At 54.0% G+C, this 20,181-nt stretch overlaps 1 protein-coding gene across 1 annotated transcript; it reads right to left on the minus strand.

Annotated features, from left to right (window-relative positions):
• Window positions 1–21: 21 nt before the first annotated feature.
• Window positions 22–19,955, minus strand: MSI1 (musashi RNA binding protein 1). The gene is made up of 13 exons (XM_024741521.1): window positions 19,879–19,955; window positions 19,696–19,780; window positions 16,779–16,820; window positions 15,174–15,266; window positions 11,511–11,559; window positions 10,279–10,361; window positions 9,667–9,784; window positions 7,038–7,118; window positions 5,769–5,825; window positions 2,933–3,001; window positions 1,945–2,132; window positions 1,389–1,452; window positions 22–94 (listed from the first exon to the last, which is right to left on the minus strand). Exons 1-12 carry the CDS (start codon window positions 19,905–19,907, stop codon window positions 1,411–1,413), a joined length of 936 nt encoding a protein of 311 aa, XP_024597289.1. The 5' UTR covers window positions 19,908–19,955; the 3' UTR covers window positions 22–94; window positions 1,389–1,410.
• Between the last annotated feature and the right edge of the window lie 226 nt (window positions 19,956–20,181).

A 20,181-nucleotide genomic window follows, 5' to 3' on the forward strand; every position in this document is an offset into this window, starting at 1 on the left:
GCAGCTGCGGGGGAGGGGAAGGCGGCTGCGGCTGAGGTGTCCCCGCCCCCTTGCTGGCTCACTCGTGGTCCTCAGTCAGCTGCAGGCCGGGGCGCTGGAACACAGCGGCAGGTTATGGGCGTGCTGCCCCCGCGCCTCTCTGCGGCCCCCAGAGAACAGGTATCCTCCTGCAGCCCTCTTTCCCTAATCCCCTCCTAGGCAAGCTTTGTTCGTACACTTCGCATTTTCTGTTCCGTTTGAAACCCTCCTTCCCATAGAGTTTTGAATGGCTGGATTTGTTCAAACGTCACCTTCTCAGAGATGCCCTCTGAACCCCTAAAGTAGGTAGACCCCTCACACACGATTTGGAATGATCTCACTTGCTCACTTGATTTTTGTCTGTAGAGTGAGAGGGGCCTTGTCTGTCTTCTACCTTCCCCTTTTCTGGAATAGTGCTCAATAAATAGTTGTTTGAATGAATGAATGAATGAACAAAGGAAATGTCACTGGGTCACAAAGTGCCCCACCATACACAGCATGATGACTGTGTGTGCAGGGTCCTCCCGTCCCCTCACTCTCTGTATACGCATATATGTTGAAAGTATCCTGTTTTACCAGTTGAGTAATACTCCATTGTATGCATGCAGTCTGTTTAACTGCTCTCCTGTTGATGGGCATTTCAGTTATTTGCAGTTTTAAAAATAAATGCCTAGAAGTGGAATCGTTGTGTTAAGGGCATGAATGTTTAGTCCGGATAAACCTGCCCTTTGGAAAACCTGAGCCAATTTGCAGATTGTCCTCCCCTCTTAACATTGCTGGGCATCATCAATCTTAAAAAATCTTCGGGGACTTCCCTGGTGGCGCAGTGGTTAAGAATCCGCCTGCCAAGGCAGGGGACAGGGGTTCGAGCCCTGGTCCGGGAAGATCCCACATGCCGCGGAGTAACTAAGCCCGTGCACCACAACTACTGAGCCTGAACTCTAGAGCCCGTGAGCCACAACTACTGAAGCCCGCGTGCCTAGAGCCCGTGCTCTGCAACAAGAGAAGCCACCGCAATGAGAAGCCCGCCCACCGCAACAAAGATCAGCCCCTGCTTGCTGCAGCTAGAGAAAGCCCATGCGCAGCAACAAAGACCCAACGCGGCCAAAAATTAAAAAAAAAAAGAAAAAAAAAAAAGGTGCTGAAGAAAGAAATCTTCGCCTGAGAGGCAGCACATTCTGCCTTATTGTGTACATTCTTTATGGAGCCGCTTCTCCTGTTCTTTGACCACTGCTGGGATGAAGGTCTGTCTCCTCGTTGGGCTGTGGGTTCCGTGAAGGCAGGGACAGGGGCCATGTCCCAGACTAGGCTGCCCAGTACTAGCCTTCCCAGTGCCACCCACACCCCAAGGCCCCTGCCCACCTCCTCACCTCCTGCCACCTGCCTCCTGCTTCAGTGGTACCCATTGGTGAAAGCTGTGGCAATCAAGGGGCCCTGGAAAGAAAAGAATTTGACTCCTAGATTCCTGGGGGCAGCAGAGAAAGCCCAGGGGCTCCTTCCGTCTCTCACAGGAGCCCCAGGTGAGCCACAGACCTTCTCTAGCCCTGCCCATATCGCCCCCACTAAAAGATTCTCCAGGGTAGGGCCTGGGAATCTGCATTAACCAGTACCCTGGTTAAAAGTAGGGCACCCCTGAGCTAGAATCTAGCCTCCATGCAGGCAGAGATGGTGAGTCTCATTTGCACAGTATCCCCAGAGCACACCTAATGCCTGGCATACAGAAGGAGATCATTTTTTTTTTTTTTTTTTTTTTTTTTTCAGAAGGAGATCATTAAATGTCCACTGAATGACTGAATGATAACCCTCACTGTTCCTTGGTTGGTGACACTCTCTCCATCCGTCATCTCTCACCTCCCTTCTGCCCCCACAGACAGACAAGGCCTCTCCCTCCTTCAACTTCAGGGTCCTCCAGGTCCAGCCACTCACCCCAAGACTGTGGCCAAAGCCAGTGCTGGGGGCGGGGCTGGCAGCGCTGATGTAACTGCTGACCCCCGAGTCCTGGTTGGCTGCCCCATAGAGCTCGGCCATGGGGCCCGGGCTGGTGGTCCCCAGGAAGCCCCCTGTGCGGCTGGGAGTTGAACCTGGAGGGGGAGCCATCGTCCAGGGGTGAGAGCCTGGCAACCCAGAAAGAAGACGGTGATAGCCCCGGCGCCCGCTGTGACCCCCCAGCATCCCCTCCAATCCGTTCCACCCAGCCTGACCTTGGCCCCTCCCCCCTGCCTCACCCCCACAACCCAGAGGGGCATGTGCGACGCCACCCAGAAATCCTCCAGGGTCCATCCACCCCCCCTACCAGCCCCAGCTCGGGCCCCCATCATCTCTTGTCTGACCACTCAGCAGCCTCTTCACTGACCTCCCCTCCCCTCTGGAGCCCCTTCACACCTGTACCCACCCTGCAGCTGCGTGCATTTTCTAAAATGGACATCACTCTGCTGCTTAAAATGTTCAGGGTCTCCCCAGGACCCGGTTCATCCCACCTCCTCCCCACTCCCCACTCCTGCACTCCACCCATGCTAACTGGCCTCCAAGCCTTTGCACCTGCTCTTCCCTCTGTTGGGAATACTTTTCTTCCTGTTTGCCTTCAAATGCGAAGTTAAGAGGTGCAACCTCCTGGAAGCCTTCCTGAGAGGCCTGTGAGCTCCTCTGACAGCTGACATCCCCTAGCGGGCAGTATTATCCTTCCGTGTGACTGCCTTTTTAACACCTGATGCCCCACCAGCCTGTAAGCTCTGGAGGGCGGAGACCAAGTCAGTCTCCTTCCTGGCCAGCCTGCCAGGTGCTCAGTTCATATTCGTTGAGTGAATGAATAAGTGGGTCCCTCTGAAGAGGGGTGGCAGTGGCCACCTCCTCACCCCTCTAGAATTCTCTGCCCCCTGCCCCCCTCCCTCGCTTCCTGCAACCCAGAAGGCCTCACCTGTCCCTCGAACCACAGCTGCTGCTGCCGCTGCCGCTGCCATGGGTCCATAAGCAGTGAGAGGAATGGCTGGAAGGAAAGGTATGGGCGCTTCAGCGTGGCGGCTGAGGGGCAGCAGGGGATGAGGGCAGAGCCTCTCCAGCCTTACCCCACCTCGGAGGGGTCAGTGCAGCCCTGGGGTCAGGCAGAAGGACTCTCTTGGAGAAAGGGAGGCGAAAGGATCGCCTGCCTCCCAGGGATCCTCAGCTTCTCCCCTGGACTTGACGGACACACTTGAACAACCAAACCTCATAGCGGGTGCGGGTGGTGCACCCCCCACGAGCTGCTCTGAGCGTCACCTGCAGCTGCCCCCTTCTCCAGGGAGGGCCCTTGTCTGGACGGGGGCTACTTAGCCCAGGGGTACACAGAGATTATGTCCCTCTTCCCAACCCCAGTCAACTGGAGCCAGTGACTGACTGACACGGGTACCAAAAGCCAGGCTGTCGCCCCCTACCCCCCGGTGGGATCCGGCTGAAGCTAGACTCCAGTCCAGGCCACAAGCCCATCTCACTCCTTCTGCTGCCTGGCCGGCTCCCCTCGCTCCCCTTCTCCCGTGAGCATGTCCTCGATACATCGTGTACACGCAGTTCCCTGCCTCAGGGGCCCCTGACCACCACCGAGGCAGAAATGACCACTCCTTCCTCCAAGTCTCCTCATCCCCTTTTCTCTGACCCCCTCTTCAGACACAGGGATCTGGCTATTCCCTGGTTTGCTGTCTACCCCCCTCCCACCTCTGCAGTGCCTAGCACCCTGCCTTGCATACAGTTGGTGTTTAATAAGTGTCAGCTGAAGGAACAGTACTAGGAGGGGCCTCTGCTTAAATAATTGGTTGGCATGAGTCTGGAGCTCCCTCAGGCCTGGGGGTGAGCACCCCCTGCCGCTTGGCTCTGCCACTGCAGCCCTTGAGAAGCTACAATCCCAACCAGAGCCAGGGTCTGGGGAGTTTGCATTTGCCCTCTCCCATCCCAAGATGTGCCCCTGGGGGCTGTTTTGGTGACCCTGGCCCTGAACTGGACCTGATGCTAGGGACCCTGAAAAATAACCCTGAAAGTCCTTGGCTAGGCCATTGGGCCAGGGGATTAAAATTTAGGATAGCATTCCTGCACCGCTGGGAGACAACTTGCCTAAGGTCTTCATAGAGCTGGCACTTTCTCACTCAGACGTCACCTCCTCTGAGAAGCCTTCCCTGACCACCCCTGCTGAGGCAGCCCCTCGCCCCTGACACTTACACTTTAGCACATCTCCCTGTTTTATTTTCCTTGTGGAACTTCTCACCTTAAGAAAGTATCTGATACTTGTTTATTTACTTGTTTATTCCTGTCTCCCTCCACTAGACTATCAGCTCCAGGAGGGCATGGGTCTCATCTGTCTCATTCCCTGCTGAAACCCCACTGCCTGGAACAGCATTTGGCACAAAAAATATTGATTAAATGCACGAAGGAAACACCCTCGTCTCTTGAAGGCGAGGGAATAGTCTGGACCCCAGACCTCCAAGAACTGCTTAGCCTTGAACCCACATCCTCACTGGCCAAAATGTCTTCAGAGGGGATATTTCTTCCCTCGGTTCTTTAACGGCAGGGCTGGGCTCTGAGGTCTAGTCTGGGGCCCAGTTAGGCATTTCCACAAAGCAAATCCAGCATGTTCTTATCACAGCAGTAAAGTGTTACTCATTTGTATAATAAGCATTTCTCTCTCTCTCTCTAGAGCACAAGTTCTGCAGATCAGAGCTTGGGTGTCTGGTCCCTGCTTTGCCTCCAGGGCTTGGCAGTGTCTCACACAGTAGGTCCTCAACACAAGAGTTCTGAAATGAGTAGGAAAGACCCCTTTTCACTCCCCCACTCACTCTGCTCAGGGAAGAGCCTCTATTAGCCCCACCACCAGGACTCCCTCCCTTTCCTTCACCCCAGGTTCCTCTTTCCCCTCCCCCATTTTGGGGCCCCCCTGAGCATCCCTTGGAAGGAAGGTCTCATCTAAAGCAGCATCCACGCTCACGTCCTCGACACACGGCTAGGTTGGGGGGGAGTCTGGGGATGGGGTGGGGGGAGAAGCGGGTTGAACAGAGAAACCCCTTGCAGCCCACCTCACCTGCACCCACCCCGCCCTGCCCCTTGCCCTTGGCCTGGGCCTCAGGCCCGGCCCCAGCTCCAGAGCTGAGCTGACTGGCCCAAGTAAAAACTCCAGCTTGAGAAATGGTTCAGGATGGCCAAGCACATCACCTACTTGCCCAGAAGTTGCAAACGGGCTGGATTCGGCCCTCAAATATGTTGCATTTGGCCTGCAGTGGTTTAAAAATTTGAAATTGGTTGCCAACATTTGAAAATAACTGAAAAATTCATTTGAAAGTGAAAGCTGGGTTTTGGGCCTCTCTTGGAAAATAAGATCTGTAAGTTGTGGGTCTGCATCCCCTCCTGGCAGGGTTGACTGGCACTGAGTGGAGCCATGACCACTGCCATGTCCTGACGTCCCCACCCGGCCCACTTTGCTCTGAGTTTGAGACCTTGGCTGGTTCACCACTGGCTCCCAGCGCCTACAAGGTGCTTGGCATACGGGAGGCGTTAGATAAATATTTGTCAAATGGATGAATGAGTGACTTTGCCTCCATCTGCTGGGCTTGGCCCTATGCCCCACCCTTAAGGGCCATGCAGCTACACAGACTGGCCAGTGCCCGAGTCTGCTGCATCCTCATAGACTGGAGGGCAGGAGAAAAGGGTCCCACTAGCTTTCCCTGGGAAGCTTCCTGGGTCATTCTCTTTCTCCCCATGTGGCCTGTGAGGTGTACGAAATCCGAGCGACTGACCTGTAAGCTCGGGGAGGACTGGGGCGCTCGGGAGAGGGGTCCGCTCTACACGGAATTCTAAAATGAAACGTAAAACAGCTTAGGAAGATGCAGGGAGGCCTCTTGGGCGTGGCCCAGGGAGGACAAATGCACCCACAGGGACACTGGGTGGGGGGACAGGCCATGCACAGGACCCGAGAGCTGGGAATGGGGAGAGCACGGTCCCCAGCAGGCAAGGGTGGGGAAGGAGACACAGTCACAGAGAAGGGAGACAGACAGAGAAGGGAAGAGTGGGCAGAGTTGCCACCTATACCCTGGGCACTGGGTGATGCTGGAGCTTCTGTTCCCACTGTTTTTCTTAAAAGTCTTGAAATTGCACTAAAAAATCTCCCAGAATCCATCTTTCCTCCTATTTTCTTTGGTGGGGGGAGGAGCTGGGAAGGTAGCATTGATGGGAAGTGATGACCCTAGAGCAGCTCTGCCACTTTCTAGCTGAGTCATCTTTGCAGTCACTTTTCCCTTCTGAGCCTATTTCCTCACCTAGAAGATGGGGATCACCATGCCTTCCCCCAGAGATTACTGTCAGGACTAGACAACAACATGTGTATAGAGGATTCCAAGCTGGACTGCCCAAGGTGCAAGTGCTTAGGGGACCTCTAGAAAAATAAGACCAGAAAACAAGCAAACAAAAGCCTTGCAAAAATATGAAATTTGATATTAAAAAAACATTGAATAGTCATCATGGGAAAGCTCAGAACTTCGTTGGGCTTCTCACCACTTATGAGAAGGCCTAGTGTTGTTTTTATTTTGAATTACAAATGAGGGTGGTGATCATCTTGCTTTTAAATTGTTTTTCAGCATTCAGGGTCTCCAAAGGTCTTGTCTGCCTTGAAAGGGGCTCAGCATAGCACATGGTCATTATCGGTGAGTCCGTAAGGACACAACCAATGTTGGCCCTCAGGGAGGTTGCCCCACCACAAGCCCAATGCCCTTTTGGTGGAAGTGGCAACCCCGGAGGCGGGTAGGGAGGAGAGAAAGGCAAGAGGCGGGCAGAGATCAGCCTGGGAGGGAGGGGTGCCATGCAGGACCACACGGGGAGTCCCCCCAGCTTCTGGGGAGGGGGGGGATGGGTGGGGCGAGGCGCTCCTTCCTCAGACATGCCCTTCCTTCCAAGCCTCCAGCAGGCAGACCTCCCCCATGCCATGCACCCCCAGACACCGCCCATGAGGAGTCAGATTGCCCGGGAACCAAGGACATGCTGGCAGCAGAGGGACACTGGGAAGAACTTACCAGGGAACTGGTAGGTGTAGCCAGGGGCGAGGCCTGTATAACTCCGGCTGGCATAGGTCGTGGCTTGGAAACCAGGGTAACCTGATAGGGCAAGGGGACCAGTGTCAGATGCCTTACCTACAGCTCAGCAGGGAAGGATGTGAGCCTCTCATTTCCCTCCCCACCTGGTATCATGAATAATAATCAGTCATATTTACCATATACCTTCTGCATGCCAAGCCCTGTTCAAAGCCTGTTGCACACTTTACTCTCTCCTTAAACCTCATAAGAATCCCAAGAGGTACTATTAGGAGCCCCATTTTACAGATAGAGAAACTAAGGCTCAGAGAGGTGACACTTATTAGCTGAGAATAATCCAAACTCTTATCAAGGCCCTTCATGCTCAGGCTCCTGCCTCCATCCTGTCCTCATCTACACCCTGCCCCTTTCTCACTTTGCTCCAGCCACACTGGCCTCCCTGCTGTTTCTCAAAGTCACCAAGCTCTTTCCCATCCCAGGGCCTTTGCCCATGATGATTCCTCTGCCTGGAACACTCTTCCCCGGGTTTTCACATAACTATGTCCTTCTCATTGTGCAAGACGCAGCTCAAATGTCACCTCCTCAGAGAGGTCATCACACAAGAGACCTCCCTTTCATCAGTTACAGTATTCATCATGTCACCCTCCCTGGTTTTTCCCTTTCAATATTTATCATGTCACCCTGGTTTTTCCCTTTCATAGCACTGATGACCAATATCTGAACTTATCCCAGGATTTCTTTAAGTGCTGATTTTCTGTCTTTCCCATCTTTTATTTCTGTCTCTCCAAAACACCAACACGGTGCCTGCTACTTAGTATACATATATTATAATAGATATTTGCAGCTTTGAAAGAAAGATCACCTAGTGAGTAATAATGGTGTAATTGGGATTCAAATTCAGATGTGACTGGCTCCAAGTCTCTTAACCACAATTCTCACTACTGGTTAGAGGTTTTCTTTTTTCCCCCCACTTTTTAAATGGGGTGAAACCAGCTAATGAATTGCTTTGAAAAGAAAATTTTCTCAATATTCCACAGGAGGCTAAAGAGACAGAACAACTAAATTCAATACTTTATTCTAGCCTGGAACTTGCTCTGGAGGACAAAAATAGTTATAAAGAACATTACTGGATCAACTGGTAAAATCAGAAAATAGGTAATAGATTAGATTAAAATATTGTCTCAGTATAAATTGGTAATTATAATGTGGTTTCATGAAAGAACATCCCTAACCTTGAGAAACACACAGTGAATTATCTAAGGGTAAAGGGCCAAAATGTATGTAATTTACCCTCAAATGATTCAGGGAAAAAATCACAAGTGTACTGTGTGTGTGTGTGTACACATACACATACAGAGAGAATGATAAAAGCAAAATGGGTATGATATAAACGATAGGTGAATCTGGTAGAGGGTATATGGATGGTCTTTGTACTACTTTATTTTTCCAACTCTTCTGAAAATTTGAAATTACTTCCAAATAAAAAGTTAAAACAAAAAACTTCAGGAGAAGACAATGCTCCACTTGGCGGGTACATTCCTCACCCCTCTATCTGTGATCCCACTCCTGACCCTCTAGCCCATGCTATAGCCCCTCCTATGAGTCCCCAGAGCACCCCTCCCCCATCCCCAGCATAAAGACCCCGTTGTATTGTTCTCTTTCTGTGTATATACATCTTGTCTCTCCAGGGAGACTGCGACCTTCCTGGGGGCCCAGCTCAGACTTTCACCCTCAGTCGTGGGTCCCAATCACTGCTGATTCGTGCTCAACTTCCAAGGCTCACGGTAACCTTGACCTCCTCCGGGGAGCCTCCCTGACCCCCAGGTGGATTTAAGTGTCTCCTTGGGCCTCCCACAGCCTCCAATCACTGTGGTAACACTGCCCATTCACTTCTGTCTCCCACTTGATGGGAAACCCCATGAAGGCAGGTCCTCTCTCTCAGAAGCTGCTCAATAAATATTAGTTGAATGAACAAGAAGAAGCAGCCTTCTTTCTACCTTCCCAGAGGCCTTTGGGTCTGTAAATGCTCTTCCATCTGCCTGACCACTTTTTCCCTCCCCTGCTCCCTGCCCTCCCATAACTAGCTCCTACACAACCCACAGACTCAGCTTAAATGTGACTTCCTTCTTAGCTTCTCCAAGTCTTGGTCAGCTTTGCTATGACCATGCTCCCTTGGCATCCTATAATTCTCATCCTAAACCTATTTATTTATGTTCTTACTTATTTTTTTCCCCTGCCAGACCATAAAGCTCCAAGGAAAGTCACCGTTGTACTTCCTGGCATAGGGCCTGGCATTTATAGTTGCTCAATAACTGTTTACTGGACAGATGGGTGAACAAAAAATAGAATGGAGGGACGGACAGAAGGACCAATTAATGAGGAGCAGCTGGACCATTCTTTTGGTCACCACCAGAGGGCAGCACCCTACAACCAAATCGGCCTACCTTCATTAGGACCGGCAGACCTGAGATCCTCGGTCCACACTCCTACCCAACCACTCAGACAGACAGCAGGGCAGACCACCGAGGAGATGCAACACCCATGCAGCCCCTGGTAGCCCCGGGAGCAGTTTTGGGCAGGAAGAAGCCGCAGATGCAGGCCTAGCACATACCCAGCATGCCGATGCCCAGCATGAAGGCGTCCATTCCATAGGGCATGACTCGAGACCTCCCCCGGGCCGAGCCAGTCGGTGACATCACCTCTTTTGGCTGAGCTTTCTTACATTCCACCTGCAATGAGACCTGGTGGTCAGTCCCTCCTATAGACGCAGGTCACCCTCCTATTCCCTGGCAGGCCTCTTTATTGTTAATTTCATGGTTACCATTTCTGGAGGGATCACAGAGTGCTAGAGATCAGCTTTGCATGCGGTAGTTCATCGAATACTTACACCAACCCTATGATGGAGGTACTGCTGCCACTCTCACTTTACAGATGAGGAAACTGAGGCTCAGAGAGGGGAAGTCATCTGCCCAATGACTAGACTAGTAAGCGGCGGAGTAAGGATTTCAACCCGGTCCCTCTGAGCCCACAAGCCATGCTTTCTCACAGCTGTGGGACACTGTCTTCCTGTCCAGATTTTCAGTGGGTGGGAGAATTGGCTCTGCCCCACTGACTGTGAGGCCCCTCTGCCTGCCTGCAGAACCTCCAAGCAGCCCTGGCTGGCTCAGCCTGGAGCCCTCCCTAGTCTCCCTCTGCACCTCCACCCCATCCAATCCCGGCTCACCATTTTGTTGTTGATTTCGTGGAAGTGGATTTCACACACTTTCTCCACGATGTCCTCGCTCTCAAACGTGACAAAGCCGAACCCTAGAGGGCAAAGGCAGGCTCAGAACAGGGCTCATGGTCAAAACCCAGCCCCAAGTCATACCAATAACACCACTCCCCCCTCACAGGCAAATGTCTAAGCGTTAACAAGAAGCTTTGTTCCCAGCCTAGCAACCTCTCAACTACCCGATGAGACAGGGTTTCAGCTGCCAAATCACAGATGTGAAAACCAAGGCTCAGCGAAGTGACTTGCCCAAGACCACGTAGCAAGTTAGAAAGAGGCAGAGCTATGATGCAAACAACATTCAACATGCCTTTTCTCTTCCTCAGATGCTTTCCAAGGAGGGCAAAAGAGCACACACAAATACTTTTAAAAATGCACATGAACGTGTACAAATATATTTTTGTACACAGATACACAGATATATGGTACACCTAGGTACCCATATATCACAGAGACACTCACCAGTGCTCACAAGTGCATAAAGGCCCCTGTGTACACGTACAGTTACTCTGACACACTAGATCTACAAAACTATTCAGACACAGACACCCTCACATGCACAGACAAAAACACACACACACCCACCAGCACATACCCCACTCCCCAAACAGGCTAAAAGGCCCAAAAGCTCTGAAGGCACTGGAGAAACAACCCCGCCTCCTCCTGGGTGTGCCCCAGGGGCTGGAATGGGATTTCTCAGAAGGCAAGGCCCTTGGGAGAAAAACAACCAGGCAGTGTACACCCGGTGGCCCAGATGCTCACAGGTTCAGGGGCAAGGGTCCTGGGGGCTGGGCTCAGCCGATGGGTGGGGCGAGGGGGCAGTGGCAGGAGCAGACTGCCCGGGGCTGTGGAGTCAGCCTGACCCGGGGGTGGCCCGGTCTAAGCTCTGGTTACCAGGGACAAGGTAAGCCCAGGCAGACACCGGCTGGGGCGGGGGTGGAGGGCTCAGCTGCAAGGGGAGGAGAGGTCTGCTCCTCTGCTCCTCTCGGGTGTCTGCAATTCGGCAAGTTTCTAGCACAGGAAACGGCGGGACAAAAGCCTTCTGTAAGGCCAGGCCCCGGAGAGGATGCAGATCCTCGGGGATAGGATGTCAGGAGGCGAGATGAAAGGGCAGCTGTGACCTGTAGCCCCCTGGCTGACCACAGGCCCCCAGCCTGGCCTGGGAAGGGGGAGGGGGCCAAACTCACCTCGGTGCCGGTTGGTGGTTTTGTCAAACATCAGCATGGCATCGTCCACCTGAAACAGAGCTACCGTGGACGACCCACCAGACACGGGGGCCTCCACCACAACCCAGGAGCAAGGGCTCCGACACCCGTTCCCCTCTTGCCCAGTCCAGGCTTTATCTTAAACCTGCTCCCTGGGTAGGGGACAGCTTTCCATCTGCAACCCCAACTGGGTGCCACAGCACCACCATTCAACCCTCAAAATCTCAACGGGCCAGCCTGAACATATTAAGCACCAAACATATGCTTGGCACTTTGCCCCACCATCCTCTCCTCCATATTCCTTGCAGGGTAAGATCCTCATTTTGTAGATAAGGAAATGGGCTCAGAGATGTGAAGTCACCTACACAAGGTCACCCAGCAAATCCCAGATCAAACCTGGGAGGAGGAGGCATAGAATGGGTGCTAGAGGGGAAAATATAGGAGTAAGATATGAGGTGGGGAAGTGAAAGCCTCTTTCCTTTTTGCAAAAGGCCGGGAGGACAGCTACTCCAGCCAGACCCAACTCCCCTCTCATGGTACAGATCTCTTCCTCTAATTGAGGTTTCCTTTTGCTAGAGGCTGTAATTAAAGCAAGTAGAGTTCAGTGCCTGGGCTTCTTGCCTCCCACTGATTGGGGGAGGGGAAAGGGGTGGAGGAAGGAGGAGGATCTACATTAATCCCCCGTCCCTTGGACTCCAGTCTTTTCTTCTTGCTACTCCCTCTAGGCATCCTCTCAGATACATGGACAGCCAAAGTCCTTTGCTTCCCTTCTGCAGTCCGAGCTTCCCTTTGCCTACATCTGCTGCTTCCCTCCTTGCCCTCTTAATTCTTCAGCCAGTGTCAGCTGTCTCATGGGGTTAAGCTAAGGTCTGATTCACCCTCGGTGGAAATCAAGGGCTGCCTCTGATACTGCCTCTCCCCCCTCCACATCCCACTCCAGCTGCTGACCCTCCCCCAAATGGTCAGACACCCAAGGGATAAAGGAAAACTTCCTGAGGCCTTGGGGCACAGCCTCTTCCCCACTCTCCTTTGCTCTCTTTCCAGGCCGTCATCTGCCTTGTTAAAGTGGAAAGGGCAGCCCCTGAACTGGGTGGTCCTCCAGTTCTTCTTAGGCACCAAGCGGCACTGGGCCCCTGACTCTCCCCTGGGAGAACCAGGACACACACACACACACACACACACACGCACACACCCCACCTCCACTGACCCAGGAGGCAGCTGGGTCCCTGGAGAATCTCAGAGGGATATTACATCTCCCTTCCCAAGAAGCCTCCTGCCCCAGGGCCCTGCAGCACAGTGCCACCCTAACTCCCATGCTATGGACCCATTCTGAGCCCACATCCCAAGTTAGCTAGACCGTCCAAACTGGATGGACAAGGCATGTTTAGCACAGGGAAAAGAGAAACCCGGAAAGGAGGCTTGTGATAGAAGCACAAGCTTTGAGTAGGACAGGCTGGAATTGGAAAGTAAGCTTGGCAAGCAGCTTTATGTCTCTATGATTCAAGTTCTTCATCTGTAAAATGGGTATACACAGTGTCTTATAGGGAGGAGTTAAATGAGATAGTGCGTGTAACACTCTTAACTCACAGTACCTGGGATACAGTAAGTGCTTAATGAATAACAGCCATTATTATTATTATTATTACTTTTATTATAGAGGGGCTTACCCACAGTCACATGGGGGAGGGTGGCAAAGCTAGAGACAGAACAGCTGGACACCACTGGCTTTGAAGGTTCCATGAAGACAGTGCCTGTGTCAGTTATGACCATGACCACCCTACTGAGCACCTGGACTTGTGCTACTGTGATTATTTTTTGAACGAATGAGTAGATGAACCAGCCACACCCTCCTTCCCCATCCTGCAGCTTTGAGTTCCTGCGGGACCCAAAACTGATTCAGCCCAAATCCACAGCCCTTCCTCCACCCAACCTTCCCACTCTACCTGCGCTGGCCCCCCAGACCCTTCAACCTGGGCCTTGGCTGGACAGACCCAGAGTGGGGCACCGGGGTTGAGGCCAGGGCACAGAGCAAGGAAAGTGGCTGGGGGTTCAGGGGACCCCCACCAGTGTCCCCCTCCTGGGGCCAGCTGAGGGGAGAGAGGCTCCCAGCCCAGTGTCCTTAATAGGCTTTGGTCTCCATGGGAACCCAGGGGAAGGGGGGCTCGGGCGGGGGGAGGGGAGGCGGCCGAGGCCTGCTGACCAGTGGGAGCCGCCAAGTTCGGCGGCCGCTAAGCCTGAGTGGCAGCCATGGCGGCTGACCATTGTTCCCCCCTCGGCGGCGGCCCCTCGATCCGGGCGGGAGGCCCCCCGCCGCGGGGCCCTTGGCATTCCCGGCTGTCCCCCTCTCTCCCTGGCAGCCTATTCTCCAGCTCCCCCTGGCCTCCCCGGGCCGGTTTCACATGCCAACGCCGATTTAGGCCCGAACAAAAGACGCGGCCGCTGACGGCTTCTCCTGGGGCCCGGTTGCCATGGCAACGCCGGCCCCGGGGGCAGGCGGCCTCCAATCACAGCTGCTGGATCAGATTAGTGCGAGCTCTAATGCTCGGCGCTCAGACACAAAGACACCCCACCGGAGCCGAGCGGGGCCTGCTGCTTCCCAGGAGCGCCCTTCCCTCTGGGGCCCAGGCGGCCGACCTGCCCTGGGTCCTGTGCCCGGGTCCCCGCTGAGGCGCCTGAGCCTAGGCCTCTGGCCCTTGCATCGCCGGCATCCGCTGGCCAGGGGACCTCCCACCCTCTCCCCTTCTACCCTAGAGACGGAGTGTGTGTTGGGGGGCTGGAAACCCACCCAGTCCCCAGCTCACATCCCATTCCCAAGCCACGTTCTCCTGTGCCCTTTGCCTAACAGGGAACTGAAAGAGCCTTGACGGGAAAGTGAGATCCAGCCTGCAGCCTGTCTCAGGTCAGAAAAGACCAGGGACCCCAGCACTAAGCACAGCAGCCCTACTTCAGCCCCAGACTTAAAACTTGGTCCCCTCCTAGCCATCTCTCCATGCGACCTTGATGTTCACATTGCTCCCCTTTCTGGGGACACCCTATTGTCTCATGTCACCACATCTGCTTCTGCATGGACTAAATGGCCCAGAAATGTAAGCTCCATGCACCTCAGAGCTAAGAAGCAGTCCTCCGGGACTGATCAGGAATTTGGGGTGGTCTCTTCAGCCCCTCCCCAGTAGCTAAGAGATCAGCACCCTCCCCCTCAGCTCCGACCTGTGCAAGGAGGGTCCTGAGTACAACTGGGAGTCATATTTATTGCTTCCTTATCATCCTCACCAGGAAGGAGTGGGGGAAGGTACAACCGCCCGTGGACTGGACAGGTGCAAACTCCCAGGAGGCCAAGGGGTGACTGGATTGAACTGGCTTCGGGAGCACAGCCTCCCTCAGGAGAGTGAAGATAAGCAGGAGAAGGGCAACAACAGGGACAGCTACTGTGTGGCTTCTCTCCCTGGGGACGTGTCCAGAGTCCGAAGCCCACAGATAGGCCAGGAGCCTGAACGGTGGGTTGGCCCAGCCTCACCCACAAAAGGACCCAGCCCCCTTTTCAACTCTTGCAGGAATTGGAATGACCTGGCTGGACTCCACTTGCTACTGACCAAAATTCTACAGGCCTGTCATACCCCCCAGCCAGCACCCCCAGTTTTGACCCACCTTCCCAAACTGCTCAAAATACTGCTTCACGTCTTCCACCGTGGTGTTTACTGACAGCCCCCCAACAAAGATCTTCTTCGTTCGAGTCACCATCTGTTAGGGGAGGGAATGAGAAAGTGGGCATCTGAGTCCTGTGGCCTACCGCCACCAGCAGGGGCTCCAGCCCTCCTGCCAGGGCGCCAGCTGACAAGCTCTCTGTGGCCCCGGCTACTCGGAAGCTCCCCCTCCCCCCAAGCTCCCCCTTGGACCCCTGCCTCTAGGCCTGTAACGGGCAGCTGTGTACCCCACACCCTGGCTGGCTCGCTTCCTGGGGTCTGTGTCAGGAAGGGGAATGGCTTAGTGACCCAGACCTACAGCCTACCTCAAAGACCCCACCAGCCCCTCCTGGGAGAGGCCAAGGCCCATCCCAGGGTCCCCCTGAACTCAACACCGACATTTTCCTCATCAACCTCCTCCCAACCCAACCTCTGGCTGCCCCGTGGCCCCAGCCCTGTTTTACGAAGAACACATGGTCCTAATTACCCCAGGAGCGCATGGCTAATCCATGGCAATTCCCAGCCCCATCCTAACACTAAAGCACCTTCTGTCACCAAACTGCTTAATGGAATTAACCCAATTCCGACCATGTGCTCCCTGGTGCGGCTTCCTTCAAATACCTGCTTCATAATTGCTTTCAGGCCCTCTGCTGGACTCTTTCAGTGATGCCCTTTTCCTGTCTCCTAAAACCTGCCTCTCTCCCTTCGCAGTGGCAGGAGCTGGGCACCATGACTCAAAATCTTAAAGCATCCCACTTCCCACTGACCCCTTGCAAAGGAGGAATTGAGATCTTCTGAGGAGGGACCTAGTCCCAGGACACATGATAAATCAGCAGACTCAGGGGTCTTGATCTCTGTACTATAGTCAGCCTTCCGCCTGTTTCCTGTTTTCGACTGCTTAAAAATTAAGATGTGGCTAGTTGCCCTGGGCTCTGGAATAGGCTCCTGTCCTGCACCAAAAGTTTTGAGTTCTGTATAGCTCAACTGCTCAGAAATCTGTTTTCTATACACCCAGAAAAACTCGCCACAGCACCAGGGAAAAAGAATACTTGGGAGGGCAGCCACAGTCATCCAACTTGAAAGATAACAGGTGTCAGACACCATGGTCCCCTCCCACTCTTCAAGCCCAACACACCTCACCCCAGAGGTGGGGGGTGGTAACTGGGGGGTCAGAGGTAGCTCCCTGGCCTGACTTTAGCTCAGCTTCAGAGGGTAAGTCTGGGCTGTGTTTGACCCCCCAGAGGTGCTAGGCACAGAGGCTGTGATCTCCAGAGTCAGAATTAGACTCAGGGTCCAAAGTGTACTGGCTTCAAGTACAGGGCAATGAATCACCTGAGGGGTTCCTTCTTCTCTCAATATATGCAGCCCCCTCTCTCTAGTCCACCCCAGAGCACAGATGGAAAAATGCATGGTGGCCGCAATTCACAGAACAAGGACGTGAAGAGTCCTCCCTCCTCCCATCCCAGTCCATGGCATTAACACTCCAACCAGAAGCCTCTTCCATAGAAGGGAATGCTGGGAAAATCACTGCCGGCTGTACAGAGCTGCTCCCAGATACACACATACCTACCTTAGGCTGTGCTCGCCGAGGAAAGGCCACCTTGGGATCAATCTGAAAGGGAAGAGAGAGGTAGAGGGGCGTTGGTTATCACACTCAGCCTGAAGATCTGAGGACCTCTCTCATCCCAGGACACAGAGGTGACAGAAACCACCACAGCCTCTGGCAGGAAGATGTAACAGTTAAGCATTTAGGCCCTAGAGCCAGGCTGTTGGGTTCAAATCCCACTTACACTGCTTCCCAGCTGTGAGAGCTTGCACAAATTACTTAACCTCTCTGAGCCTCAGGCTTGAGCTCACCAGCAAAATGGGCCAATACTAACATCCACCTCAAAGGGCTGTCTGCTGATTATTTGAGGTAATGCTTACAAAGCACTTGTTGTCTAGCCCTCAGCAAGAACCAGAAAAAAGTAAACAAAGTGTTATTCCTTCCAGCACCAGGTATATCGAGGGCCTTCCTGCCTGACAGATACCTGTCCCGGTGAGGTATGCGATCCAGACTTCGGAAGCCTTGTGAATGGAAACACTCTTTGCCTGAAAAAGGCTTCAAGATAAGAGTTCATAAACCACCAAGGGTAGACTCAGTTCTGTTTTCCCAGTACCATCGACATCTAACAGCCCTTCTTGAGGCCACAAACAAACAGTTCCCTGATAATACAGCTCGGCTTGGGGTGAAGCAGAGCGCAGGTTTGGTGACACGCAAGAACACGGGATTTGAACTCAGAAACTTTGGGCCCCTGGCCAAGCCTGTGATCTTGGTAACTTGCCTGATCCCTCTGAGCCTCAGTTTCCCCATCTGCAAAGTGGGGACAATAGCACCCACTTTTCCCAGAGGGAGCTGCAAGGAATCAAATGAGATAATGCAGGTGAAAGCATTCCTTTGTGAACTGCCCTTCATTGCACAAACAAAGGTGCTATTACCAGCAGGCCACCTTTGCCCTCGGCTGTGAACAACCAAAGGGGAAAAGCAAGATGCACCTGGGTACTCCCGGGTACTATATTCGTACTGACAAACAGCAAAAGCCAGAGCACGAGACACTGTGATCAATGCACGACCTATGAGGCCCGGTCATTTCAGAGTTTCTTGCCACTCACATGGGTGGAAACCACTCAGAAGTTCACCAGCCAATCACAGGGAAGATCTATCTTTCCCCAGAGCTCCTTCCGTTCAAAACTCAGCCTAGTTCTAGGCAACAGGTTCTGGTCCCTCCCTGCCTGAATGGCACAAACCAGGGCCAGCCTCCCTGGTTCCCCCTCTGGAATCTACCCACAGAGAAGGAACCTCCAAAATCCACACTGGGCAATGCCTCCTCTCTCCCCAACTGCCAAGGGGCTCCAGGGATAATCACAGCTGCCCATTCTCCTGTCCGAAGGTATGATTTCGTACCTCGATGGACATGTTCGTCCTTCTTTTTCTCCTGGAGGCTGCCAGAGCACACCTCAGACAGTCCCCATGTGCAGACACTGATGGGGAGATGGTACCCAAGCTATGTCCTGCAGAGCCACACACACCCAATCCCTGACACACCTTACCTCCACTCTGACTCACAGCTGGCAACATAAAACCCAACAAGTAAATAAAAGGTGAAAGTCAGAACCCAAAATAAACTCCCCACAATAAACCTCCCTTCCCAGGCTGAAGAATGCCAAACACAAAGCCCTTGCCCTTTTCAAGTCCCGAATCTCAGAAGGATGCCCATCTCATCCTCCTTCCTCCCCTCTCTCTTCCCCTTATCCATCTTCCATGCCCCCACCCTCAGCTCCAGCCCCAGCCCCAAAATCTCTGCTTCCTGAGCGCTGCAGAAGCCATCAGTGCATTCTGAGGACAGGGGATGGTAGGAGAACAGGCAGCTTGATGGCAGATAATCACCAAAAACAATAGGCCACTGTCTCTCCATTCCCAGCTTGGGTCACTCAGTCTGCGCCAAGAAGATCCTTTCAGAGCCGGCAAAGTTGAGGCCTGGCCTCATTTGCTCATTACTGCGAGCAGGAGTGGGAGCCACTGGGCAGAGATAACAGGAGCCGGGGACAGGAGGTAATTTAACAAATTCTTGGGCACAACCAGCTATTGTTGCAGGTAAACAGGAGCCAATGACTGACCCAAGCAGGGAGGCCCAGGGCTGGAGGAGAGTGGGGGAGTGTGGTGAGAGATCGCACTGTCCCGGCCCCTGGCAGACAGTCACCCCATCACAGAGGAACCCCTCCTCTGCTTTCTCCTCTTCCCTCTCCCCTTGAGCTGGGGCCTGTGCCAGCGCCCCCTGCAGGGCCCAAGACACTGGGGGAGCAGTGAGACAGCAGCAAAATGTTCCTGGAGTTTGAATGCCCAACAGGCAGCTTCTCCTCAGATCTAGCTGGAAAGGGTTGTCTCCAGGCAAGCTAGCTCCCTTCTCATAAATCCCTTCATGAGCAAAGCAGGTTCACGTCTTCCACACAAAGCAAGGAGCTCATTGACCAAAAGTCAGGGGAGGAGGGAGGGAAGGAAGAAGGGAGGGGGATTCAGTGATGCTTTGCCATTGGTCTGGAATGGGGTGGGGGGAGCCAAATACTAGTTAGAGTTCAGAGAAGCCACGGGTGGGTCACTGCAGCCCTGACTCACCCAATTTGGGCTAGGGGTGGGACCTAGCCCCACCCCAAACTCCTCTCTGAGGCATCAAGTTTAGTATGTACAAGAAGGGGATGGTAGCTGCGTCTTCCCTCACCGGTACTGGAGGGGTTGGGGGGTGTAACATCTCCTGGCTGGCCTGGGATTTTCCTGCTCCGTCTCCCCTCAACTCTAGTGACAAAGTTTCAGAGTGTGGCAGCCCTTCTACTCAGAAAACTCCCTCCTTCCTTCAGGACCCCATCCAGCTGTCCCCTGGGGAGAGGCCTGACCCTCTCCTCCAGCGACCTCCCTCTCCCAAAGGACCCCCGAAGCCCCTAGGGCCACTCACTGTTTTGGAGTCGAGCTCGTGCCGCGATTGCGCCAGTACTTTATCCACCCCCGCCTGGTCCATGAAAGTGACGAAGCCGAAACCCCTGCGCGCGGTAGTGAGGGAGAGGCAGATGGTTACAAGGCAGTGAGTGGCGGCGGAGGGGGGCGAGCCGGGAGCAGGAGGAGGGGGTGAGGGGCTCACCTGGATCTTTTGGTCAGGGGGTCCCGCATCACCAGACACTCCTTCACCTCCCCGAACTGGCCGAAGTATTCGCGCAGCCCTTCTGTAACCACACACCCGCCTTCGGACCAGCCCGCGCCCCGCGCCCTTCCCCCCTTCCCGCGTCCTTTGCCCCCAGTGACCCCGGCTCGGCCCGGCCGCCCCCGCGCCAAGCAGGCTGCACGCTCTCCACCGCTTCCCCCACCCCCGGTCCTCACCCGGCTCCCGTGGAGCCTCCTGGCGCCCACTGGGGGCCCCAGGAAGCCGAGGGCCGAGCTGGGCTGG

This window comes from Neophocaena asiaeorientalis, unplaced genomic scaffold, assembly GCF_003031525.2.
Source record: "Neophocaena asiaeorientalis asiaeorientalis breed wild unplaced genomic scaffold, Neophocaena_asiaeorientalis_V1.1 scaffold648, whole genome shotgun sequence".
Lineage (NCBI taxonomy): Eukaryota > Metazoa > Chordata > Mammalia > Artiodactyla > Phocoenidae > Neophocaena > Neophocaena asiaeorientalis.